We start from the raw sequence: 12289 nt of genomic DNA on the forward strand, positions 1-12289 counted from the left end.
GCTTGTCCTTAATTATATATAAATCACTGGAAACAGCAGTCAATGGAGAACACATAGCTGTGGTATTTCACTTCACGGCCCGGTGAGCTGAAACTGGAGCACACGTGGTGGAAGTTCATGAAGCACTCTATGGAGTTCGAACCATACTAGTCCCATTAAGTGTCACGAACCAATGGGACTCACAAACTAAACTCCCCCACAGCAATGAATTAAAGATGTATATTTAAGTCAGAGCAGTAGGACGGAAACTTTTCCTTACAGCAACCACTTTTTCCCTATCAGGAGCCCCCCCAAAAGTCCTCCTCCTATCTTGCTTGTATCTAACCAGGATCGCCTTCTTGCAAGAAGGTCCTGACCTCCTGACACCTGTTTGTATTCCCTAGGTTCAGAACCCCAGAGTTAGACGACATTCTGCATTAATAGGAACAAAGAATATGTACTTGTAAGCAACAACTGATACTGAAGAGGTTAAGCATTAAAGGTTTATCCAACTTGCGGCATAGTCAGTTAAAAATATGTATCCTTTAAATATAAACAAATGGCAAATGCAAAATAAGTAAAGAGCCCTAATTATGTAGGATCACAAATGTGAGTTACCTGTTATCTCTCTGACTGTTTGGAAGATATTTAATTTCTCTGGGTCCATTGCTGCAATTGTGTGATAGGGGTCCCTGGAAGATTAGAAGGACATATTATAATGTTCTTAATATAAAATGAGCAGGCTTATGAAAGTACATTATATAGTAGCAGTATTCGGAATATCAGCACCTTGCTTTTAGGTAGCAAGTACACCAAGTCATTTTTCAATTCATTAACTTCCTGAGCCTTGAGTGTTTCCCCAGAAGTCCTGAGCCCAACATCTTTCAGTTCAGCTTGATGGAAGGTTCAGCTTCATCACCTTTAAAACATTTTGGGAAATATCTATGCTCATGAAAATCAAACCTCAAAGGGTTGATTATCAAAAAGTCCTGAGCTCCCGTCCTCTCTGGAAATCAGGCTTTCTCCAAGGTGTTTCAAGTTTGCCACCCCAAAATTGAGGTGCTCAAAAGAAATTTAAAAGTCTTAGCCAGAATATGCTAGTGCAGACAATGCTGGAGTTGTCTTATTTCATGACCCTTTGCCTATCACAGCAAATAAAAGAAAGTAAGAGAACATTCTCCTGAAAGGTACCCCCTTAATGTAAACTTTATTACACTGTGACCCCTCCATAGAAGAATACTTATATGAAAATGCTGATCTGAACAAAGTACAAGGAAAGGTTCTTGTGTAATACCGTGCTATGGAATGTTTGCATTCTTTAAAAAAAAGAAAAATACATCCCTGGGATAGAAGGCAACCTCAGAAAAGGTGAAGTATGCATTCCCAATGTCTCATTATTTGCCTTTCCAAGAGACGTCACTCTTGGGATTGGTATACAAGGGTAATCAAACATGCTGCCTTTAGAGGCAAACCCTCAGCATTAAGTGCAGTGACAGAGTAATGGGGGTTACTTCTAACCTTTACAGAGAGCATTTCCAGGTGAACAGGAGTGAAATGAGCTCTGGAACGTAACCTAAAGCCCAGTGGACCACAGAAATATTGTACCCTTAATTTTACCAAATTGGAGCTCTCGTAAAAAAAGATGGCAGGTTTTGAGGATTCAGCATAGAAATACAATTTTTCTTTTGAAATCCATTAATTTTAAAAAAGCTCTCTTTGCTAAACATGAGACTACGGGATAAAACATCCCCATCCCAATATCAGTGAGTATTTTAGGACAAAAAAAGTTCACACCAATAAAGAAGTGAAGCCAATGTATCTTATATAACCATTTTCTCTTCTTACAAAACTGTAGGATAATACATTCTTCCCCAGCTATTCCAATTATATTTTATCGTTAGGCCACTTATTTTTATTGCCATTGCACGTAAAAATCACTGAAGATGCATTTTCTGTGCATGCTGATGTTAGCTCAATCTTACCTGAGCTTTCTCTCCAAACACAGGAGATTAAGAACCTGATCCAAAGGCCACTGAAGTCAATGACAGTCCTCTGATTGACTTTAAGAGGCTTTGAATCAGGCCATAAATGAATACCTCTCATGTACCAGTGCCTTTATTAAACTAAACTGTCCTATTATGGGACTTGTAGAGAACAAGTGAGCCGCAGTTCACTAACTTCATACTGCAAGGGCCAACTTCCTGTTGATAGCTTCCTTCATTTAGCACCTTCTATGTGTGATCATAAGAACACGCAAAGAATTTTGGGTCCCAGCTAGCCTCATATGTATTTTAATCCTCACTTCTTGGAACGTGGCAACAAAGCAGTCCTGGAAATACCACATCACCAGCATTGCTGGCGGGGACGCATTCTGCACATTTAGTGTTCTAAAAACTTTTTGCGCAAACTGCTCTGGGTTATCTTTTTCTATGAATTTCCATTCCTGAATTCCAACCCCCGTCTCTGGGGTTAGGTATTAAAAATGATTTAGAGTGAGCTTATGGAAATGATTTCAGTGACTTTTTTTCTCAAGGCATACTATTTTTTAAAACTACAAAGCTTCCAGACCATCCATCACAGCCAGTACCACCTCTGGACGATAAAGGTGTCTCATTCTGTATTTCAGCCAATGCTTTCTCAGTCTCAGATTGCCAGATTGTACACACATGCATTAATGAAGTTCATTTCACTCATACACTTAGGGAGAAGCCCTGTATTAACACTGACAAAGACTACGCGCATTATCCAAAGCCTATTGAAGTTAATGGAAAGGTAACATCCATTGACGTCAATGGGCTATTCACTAGTCCCTATTTATCTTAACAGGTCTTGTAAACTAACAAATGAATCAAAAGAGTGGAGATGCAATATTTTTACAAAGCTGCTCTAGAAAAGGGAAGGGTAGTATACTATATGTATCTATTAATCAAAGAGCCAATACTATTTAAATAGTTAACAGTCAACTCCCCACCCAGTGAGGGTAAAATACAAACAAGCATCTTGTACTTCATTAGGTAAAGTATTTAAAAAAACACACACATGCACACATGCTTTTAATGACCTCTGCAATTAAAATGATTCTCCCCCACTGTAAAAACTCCTCTTCATTCCCCGTTCCCCACAGACTGTTAATTCCTACGACTTGAAATATGAGAGAGTATACATTTCTAAAGAGAATAGGCTAGAATTGATCGTGAATGTATGCACTCATGGAAACAACTTCCTTATTTAAAATGATGAGCGGCAAATATGTATTTGATTATTATTGCAATACACTGTCAATTTATTTAATGTACGTTTGGTTTAATTCTATTTCGCAAGTTGTTTCTGCTCTTGTAACTTCTTTTCTGTAAATATACTTTGTAAAATTTAATAAATTTAAACAAACAAACAAAAGCCCCCGCACTATAATGTTATTTTAATTCATTCTCTGAGCTCTTCTTTTTTCAAAAATGATGCATATTTCTCCAGCCTGTTCTTTTCAAGATCTGTGGCCTATTTCCAATGTAATGCTCAAGATTAAGTCCACTGTGCTGCTTAAGACTGGTATTAGTCTTTTCATGCAGGACACTGATTAGAGCATGGTATGGTTTCAACATGAATGTCACAAGCTTATATTCCACTGTTCCAACACAGCAATATATTTTAGCTTTTGTGCTTGTCTTTTATTTCTAGTCCATAATTTAGATCCTTTTTCAGAGAATATGATTTTATTCCAAGGTCATTTTTGCCCCAACTTCTTGCTTGATGCTACAGAGATTCATGAGCACAATTCAGCTCATAGTTCTGTTCTACATTTTTGCAGCTAATACCCTAAAAATACTCAAAATTACATTTCACTTAATGCATTGGCTAAAGCACACAATATGTTCAGACTCCCTTACATTTTTCTTGTGCCTTTCTTGTGTTTTCTAACCTCCTTTCTGTCATGTGAGTTTAACAAATTTATCACAGCCTCCTTGGTTGGCCATTTGTACATATTAGAAAGTGTGAGGTGTGACCACTGACTCCTGGGTGACCCTCTTCAGTGATTCCCCAAGTCTGCCGCAGCACTTCTTTGAATCGCTTACACCTGGTTCTTTATCCATTCCTATGCTTTATCCCATGCTACATTAACCTTTCATGCTGTAGTCCCTGCTGTGAGAGATAAGACCATCTATACAGTCAAACTCTAACTTCCCTGTTTTATCACCATCAAGCTCTAGGGTCCCGATCCAACTCCCATGGAGTCTTTACACTGACCTCAGTGTGCTCTGGATCATGCTGTAGGTGACGGTGCACTACAATTGGCCCCTATAACAAATTCAAATATTATGGAATCAGGCTTCTTTCGTCTCATCCCTAAGGGCAGTCTGAAAGATACATCCTGATATAGGCCATTATGATTTTCCTACATACCAGAACACACAGGACGACTATGGAAAAATCCACCACTATTAGTCATGTCAAAATTTGGTTTCAGATCCTTTGTTGTAGTGTTGTTAACCATGCTTTCCCCATGCGGCGGCAAAGTTGCAAGCATCGATTTGGCATGGGAACGGTAATTAGATCTCAGCTCTCAACATCTGATGCTGAAAACTTTAAGGAGCCTACAGATCGGATGTAAAGATTTAAAAGCTATGTAGTGGCAGAGATAATCGAATAGTCTTTGTTGTTACCACACAGCAAAGAAAGAAATTACACTCATAACAGCAAAGTACTTGTAGTCATAACAGCAACATTTCCACATACTTGACTGTGCTAATCTATCTGCTGGATTTTGTTCTTTATGATGAGTACTGTTATACCTCACCAAAGTGGCTCCTTAATTCATCTTGGCTGATGACTGATGCTCACGTGAGGGCTGAATTAAAAAGGAGAGCTAATCATATTTTGTCCTACCAAAGATAATCCTTTCAGGATGGAAGGAAGACTGTGTGAGAAAACTGCTAGCTACTGTCACCTATATCTAAAACACAGAATTTCTTTCCCCAGGAGGCCTTTCATTTGGGAAATGATGCCCATTCATACAAGATAACATCATTAGTGCTAACTGTTGATTTTAATGGTGACCAAATGAGGCACCAAAACATAATCTAAAGTGCTGATTAACTCTTTGGTATACCTTCCTTAAGCAAGATATAACCAACTCAAACCTTGGTTCTTATAACTCTCTCTCTAAAGTTGTCTCCGAACCTTTGATAATGCTTGGAAGGATTCAAGGTACAGATATGTCTGAACCGAAACACAGGAGATACAACCCGCTTGAGCATTGTGGGTATTTGCAATACAAACGTGAATGCACATTTCACAGCCATATCTTGTCTTATGTTCAAAGTCTAGGGGGCGGATCTTCAGCTGCTGTGCATTCTCATAGGCAAGGGAGTTATGGCCATTTAAATCAATTAAGGTTCTTCCCTCAGATCTGGGTCCACATTTTGCAGATTAGGCCCATTTTTAGTTCAAGATAAGAAAATCAGTGGAAGTGAACTGTTCTCTCCCCACAATCCCTGACCAGCTGTCACTCCAATCCAGCAGCCAGGGTCTCCTAAACTGAACATATGACCCAATTGTTTTTCCTTTTCCCAGCACAAACTTTCTTTCTTATCCTTTGTTTCATAAAAGCTGAATGTGAGAATCAAGCTGGCTGTACCAGCACTTCAAAAATTGAGCAGAAAACCAATTTATCTCAGGGCTTCTCTTTAGTCACGCATTCCTACAACCATACAAATCAGAAGTGTCCACAGCTAGTTCTGTCCCGCAGCCAGACCTGTAACATACTGTGCAAAAATGTGTTAGTGCTCACCCATGAATCCCGGTGACAAGAAAGATCAGGTTCCCGTTGATCTTGGTACAGTTTATGAACTTGTCAATGTTGTTGGAGTCAACGGTTTGAGCGGACGTCAAACTCCCTGTGCCGATGCCATCACATGCTGCCGAAACAAGAACCCCATGAAAACAACTCGCAAGAAGATTAAATGAATCAATAAATGTTTGCTCCTTATTCACCTGAGCTTTCATTTCCTCCGGGGATGGGCAGAATGGTTCTGGTAAAACAAGAATCAATTTGAGCCGTTGCCCGCCCCTCAACATGAACATGAGGACAAACTTCCCAAGGAGTGAAAAATATCGCTGAGTACTTGTGATATAGACTTTTAGGCAGGAAGTGCCAATGGCATCTTCATTCCCTTTCACCATTCAACTGACATTCCAACTGGGCCTGGAAAGACTCTTGCCTCGTTAGCATCATTGCTTGGCTGTTGTATCTTTCATAAGGGGGCAACAGTGCTAGAAACTTCCCTTCAGGGTCCTTATGGCCAGTTAATTCCAACCTTGCATGCTCTGGGGTATACATTGCCCATAGGAACATCCAGTTCCCTAGATTACACAATAAAACAACATATCAATCTACCTGCCTAACTAGGCTCTAACAGTGACAGCTATCAGCAAAGCATCTGAGCCCCTCCCAGGTGTTTAAATGACAATCAGTTATTTCTCTCCTTCTGCCCAACAGGTCAGAGTAAGCACTTGAATGGAAAATGGTGTGTACATGCACATGTGCCTATGTGGGAAAGAGGTGTCTGTTGCAGGAAAGCTATGTTGTGTAGATGAATTTTGCATTCAATTTTGAACATGGTAAGGCTAGTTGTATTGATCAGCATAAGGCAGAAATCCTTGCATTTATCTGTTTCATGATGCCCTGTGTGGGGTAGCTGTTTGCTGATTGGACCAGATTTTATGTAGCTGTCTGGTGAGCTAGCTGGCATCTCCCCTGTTATGACACAGGTTTGTGGTAAGGAAAATTGGCAGTATTTTGTTCCCATTGCTGTTGAAACCTCCATATAGCAAGAAGAAGCCTCAAGACTCCCATAGACACAGAGCTGTTGGGACGGCAAAATGACTCAGGTTTCCATCTGGAAGCTTCCTGGTGAGGCAGAGGAGGGATTTAGATATTTCATCAATGCTACTGGAGGGAAGGGAGAGGGTCTCTTGTCTCTCAAAGCCATTCAGAGAGGAGGCAGGAGAACCTCAGGTCTCTGCTTTGAGAGAGCAGAAACCCAGCAGTTGTACGAGCAGTTTGCTGGGACATCCCACAAAGATGACAATAAAGGTAGTGAAGAATCAGGGCTTTGGAAATGGTCCTGAAAGGTTCCAACAGATACGCTTTCAAACCAGTGAACATTAACAAATTCCAACCACCACCAATAACAAAAACCTACAGGTCTATTCCACTCAAATGGCCAAAAACTATCCCTACTTTTCCCAAAGAAGAAATGAGCCTTTTGACAATATTTCCATGGTCCAGCGATAATCCTGCACTACATTATCTTTTGGAATACTCTTCTCATGGCAGCCATTGTAGTTCTATGCTCTGTGGATGCCCAAAGGCACTTAGTACTGGATATCCTAGAACTTATTCATGAATACACTTAATTTAAAAGTAATACCCTGCTTTGCTCTACGAGAGTGCGGAGTAAATTCAAGCAAGGCTATAATAAATGATAACCTACCTTTAGGACAAATGTCAGTGCAGGGTTTGCACATCTTTATACCATTTTCTTCAACCTCCATCTTGGAGCTGGGACAGGCACGTACACAAGAGCTGGAATCTACCACAAAGTTATCTGAAAGGAATAGTGCAGTGCTCAGAAACAAGCCAGTATATTAAGTAATATTGGAGCATGATTTGGGGGGTTCTGAAAATCAATATGAGTTAATTATGGCCTTGAGTATTTTAATGACGGGTAAGATTTTCAGGCGCTCCTAACTGAGTTAAGTACTTAGGAGCTTAAGTCCCACTGAAAGTTATAGAGACCAATTCTCCTCGGTGCCCATGTCACCTCTGAAAATAGGATGTAGGCACCTACGTGACGCAAACCTTTATGACAATTTTACCCAATATGATTTTGAAAAATGTTTTGAAGATATTGTCATCCCTTTTGAATCCAACTGCTGAAAATACAGCAACGGGCAGATATCTGTCTGAAGGACTTCAACAGAAGTCACATACATGCCTACAATACCCATGTGTCCTGTATATAGGGCCTTGAGAAGAAACATACTGTGGAAAGAAAAACTAATGAAGAGTTGTCGATTTTAAATACCTGAAAACTACCAAGAGAGAGTGAGTTATCTTAGACCTTTTTGGGGAAAATATCCTATATGCCAGCTATCTTTTGTTTCCATAGACTGCAAGTATATTGGGTACCATTAACATAATAGAGCTATTGCTGAAATCAACGGCATTGCTCCTAGAGTATGCTACTATTCAATGTAAGTAACAGTGGAAGAATTTAGTACTTGATATTAAGAGTCACAGTTTTTAATTCTTACCACAATGATCATGGTTTTCCCCATTACAATTATACGGAATACCACAGTAGCGGTAAATTCTACAGTGTGATAACTGCTACGATTTTAATGGTGGCCAATAAACTTGTGTAACCCACACACCTTCTGGGTGTGGTGTTCTGTCCCATCTAATGGCACTGGGGGTGTGGGGGGGGGGGGAAGAGAGGGGGAGAGAGAAATACAAGTCTGCTCTAGAGCTTTAGCTAACAGCCAGTTGGCTTTTAGCTCATGCGGTAGAGGCTCATGCACTAAGCTCCAGAGGTCCCAGGTTTGCTGACGACCGGGGTCTGTTGCCATTACACTTGCACTTAATTTTATGCCATGATTAGAGCTGTGCAGAATATGTGCAAAAATCCTCAAGCCAACTGCAAATCAGCCTGGGGCTGAGGGTGAGGGCTTTCTGCAAACATGGGTAGATGAAACTGAATGGCTATATCATGTGTCAACCCAGCATGAAACCAGCCCTCATCCCTATAGGCCAAGAAGAAGGCCTTCCAGTTACCGGTGGAATTAAACTAATCTCCACCTATTCTATAGAGGTCTTTACACTATGCCGATCATTTTAGTATCCCTGGACTTTCCAGCAGTTCATTAAGCAATGTGACTAGTATCTGTGTCATGGTTCTTCTCTCATTCTCTCCCCAGGGGAAGAAGTGTGTGCAGGGCAGTGTGTGTGTTTTGTTTGGATTTTTGTTATGCGTGCATCTGCTCTCTCACACACACACACACACAGCTACATGGTTATGTGAGAGAAGGCAATGTTAAAGAAAGGTGCCTGTCACTTAAAGAAAAAGATGAAGAGATTTGTGTTGATTCTTGGTTCCGGTAGGCACCTGAAGGCACCAAAGGTAAAGTAGTTGGATCTTAGGTACATCTGGTTGAATGAATCCTTTAGAATAATATTAATTGAAACTGCCAGAATATGATCCTTAAAACAATTAACTGCAAATGTGTGTGTCCAGCTCTAGTCCTGGGGTTTCAATGGAGGGAAGATGTTTCTAGAGTGGAATAGGAGGACCCCCTATGGGAGTGATGCTTGGTGGTCTCCCCTGTTAATTTCAGCATTCTTTTACAGTTTTATTTCCTTTAAGAAACAGACAGCTTACTTCCATCATAATGAAGATTTTAGACTGGCATACATTTTACATTTGTTTGTATCATCAAAGGGTGCACAGTAACAAGATGGGGGAAAAAACTCAGATACCCTGGCCATGGGCCCAGAATAGGAACTGGAATAGAACAGGACAGGACAGGATAGAATGCCCTTGTCAAAATATGACAGTGCTTTTCCTAATGCTTTAAGGATTGTATTCAGAATTTGTACTGTATAAAGTATTGTTATAGTTAGAGATAACCCCAAACTGGAATAGTGGATTATTAAACTCTTGAATTTAAGGAAAAGGAGGGTTACAAAATTAGTGACTCATTTCTAAATTTGGGGAAGAAAGGTCAGAACTAACTAGTCTTCATCTTTTTGGGGGAAAGAGAATATCTGAATATACTCCTAGTTAACTAACATCTAGCATGCATATAATTTATATAAACAAGTTATTTTACTGAAACGAGAATTTCTACCTTTATAAAACCTTTTTCATTTAGTACAGATTTTCTGCTTTACTCAATAAAGGATACTTCCTAAGGTTACCAAAGCCCAAATAAGAACATAAACATAACAAGTGTTAGTCATAAAAACTGAAAGCCACTTAAGTCCCCCACCCTGCCCCTTGGGCCCTAGTACAGGGCATTTTTATAACAGCATCCCAAAATGTCACTCTCTTTGATTAACATGTAACTTCAAGGTATGATTGCCAAAGAGCATACCTGGAGCTACTACACAATTTACTTAGCTTTAAACTTAACATTGCCTAGCAATGGTTTCTTAATAGTGTTGTCCTCATGCAGAGTTGCACAGCTTGCACTTCAATGACAGTGTGAAAAAGGCAGCAGTCACGTAACTTACGTGGGCACTTTTTGACACAAAAAGCTCCGTAGGTGTATTTGGCATTGTGGTTGTGCTCCAGCTGGAAGGTGGTAGGATTGTAGACAAAAGTCTGGGGGCACTGAGTGACACATGCTCCGCTGTCGTTGAAATTCATGCAGGCCTGAAACACAAGAAAGCAAGGTTTCAGAAGGGTAGCCATGTTAGTCTGTATCAGCAAAAAGAACGAGGGAGGACTTGTGGCACCTTAGAGACTAACATATTTATTTGGGCATAAGCTTTCATGGGCTAAAACCCACTTCATCAGATGCATGGAGTGGAAAATACAGTAGGAAGATATATATATATATAGAGAGAGAGAGAGAACATGAAAAGATGGGGGTTGCCATACCAACCCTAACGAGACAAATCAATTAAGATGGGTTATTATAAGCAGGAGAAAAAAAACGTTTGTAGTGATCATCAGGATGGCCCATTTCAAACAGTTGACAGGAAGGTGTGAGTAACAGTAGGGGAGATAATTAGCATGGGGAAATAGCTTTCAGTTTCTGCAATGACCCATCCACTCCTAGTCTTTATTCAAGCCTAATTTGATGGTGTCCAGTTTGCAAATTAATTGCAGTTCTGCAGTTTCTCACTGGAGTCTGTTTTTGAAGTTTTTTTTGTTGAAGAATTGCCACTTTTAGGTCTGTGATTCACCATGGCACCTCTGCCATGTACCAGACTGTCTCTCGGCAAAAGAATAAATGGACACAAATCAGACGTCAAGAATTAAAACATTCAAAAGCCAGTTGGAGAATACTTCAACCTCCCTGGACACTCAGTTCTAAACTCCTCGTTCTTTTTACAAGAAAGCAAGTTGATCATGTCATACCTCCTTTTGAATTGACTTACTTCAGAGCAGAACCTTGACTATCCATTATCTACAAAGGCATTGTTGCAATTACAGTGGATGGGACAGATTGTTTTTTCCTTGTCTGCATTTAACCACTTAAGTTTCTTCTTAAGATATTATTAAAGATATTATTATTAAAACATGTATATGTCCAAAGCCCTGAGCAATCCGTTTTGAACCCATATGAACATTTTCAGTTTAAATGTAACTTGATGCCAATACATCTTCTAAAAGGGAAGCCTTATTTTCTTCATTATTCTTCTTACTATTAGCAATCAACTAATGGCAAACTTGACAGGCAGTTCCAAAGCTGACAACAGCATACAGCTACTTAAGCTGCTCATATCCTGGCTGAACACACACTAACGATCTGCGCTGTAGAGGGCCAACCTTCTGATCTCTCATGGCACAGTTCAACAGAGGGACTGAAACTCCCAATTAGACAGCAATGAGGATAAGCATTTCCTTTGAGCTAGCACAGGAGGGGGTCATTTTCCTAAGTGGCAAGTGTAACCAGGTCAGTTAATTCACACACTGGGAAGGGAAAATAGGATTCAATATTCAGGCTCGACCATACATTACTGAGAGAGGACAAGGCCCTGACACATGAGGAGTCAAGTGTGTGGATAAAAAGGATAGATGAACCTAGGGAAAAAATAAATTGAATATGCAAGACTTGTACCTAGATATGTGAGAAAACACTGATTTCTCCATTCTCTACCATTCTGTATCGTGCCTATTGTATCGGTCACAGTTGATAAGAAACGCAGACAGCAAAACTCTCAAATTAGAAAAATCCTGTCTGGTTTCAAGTTTTACATGAAAGGTTTATGCAAATAATTTGGGCCAGTGGAGGTCACCCCAATTCTGCCCCAGGATCCTCCTTGTACGGTTGGCAATAGGATTGTGCCTCCCCATGTAACTTTATATATCTTCCGGCAGCCTGATGGCCTCAAAACCTCTTTGGCCTTGGTATACAGCGTTCTGGTCAGCAAATAGCCAGCTGGTTCCTCTCTCTGTCTTGCTTCTTCAAAGAGCTAGCAAGAAGGGTCACAGCCCCCATACCCAGGGAGGAACTTCAGAGCACTCCTCTCACATTCAGAAGCAGGAGGACTGGGCAAGGCTCTTCTGGCTCTGCTGCCTCG

General features: G+C 40.3%; 1 protein-coding gene across 6 annotated transcripts in view; it reads right to left on the reverse strand.

Annotated features, from left to right (window-relative positions):
• ERBB4 (erb-b2 receptor tyrosine kinase 4) overlaps window positions 1–12289 on the reverse strand; it is a 975001-nt gene that overhangs the window by 228037 nt on the left and 734675 nt on the right. For all 6 annotated transcript variants that reach the window (XM_048869092.2, XM_048869089.2, XM_048869091.2 and 3 more), the window contains exons 7-10: window positions 10271–10412; window positions 7470–7583; window positions 5765–5891; window positions 598–671 (exon numbers count right to left, since the gene is read on the reverse strand). In XM_048869092.2, coding sequence (XP_048725049.1) covers window positions 598–671; window positions 5765–5891; window positions 7470–7583; window positions 10271–10412 — 457 coding nt within the window. The remainder of the gene's footprint in view (window positions 1–597; window positions 672–5764; window positions 5892–7469; window positions 7584–10270; window positions 10413–12289) is intronic.

Source organism: Caretta caretta, chromosome 11 (genome assembly GCF_965140235.1).
Source record: "Caretta caretta isolate rCarCar2 chromosome 11, rCarCar1.hap1, whole genome shotgun sequence".
Taxonomy (NCBI): domain Eukaryota; kingdom Metazoa; phylum Chordata; order Testudines; family Cheloniidae; genus Caretta; species Caretta caretta.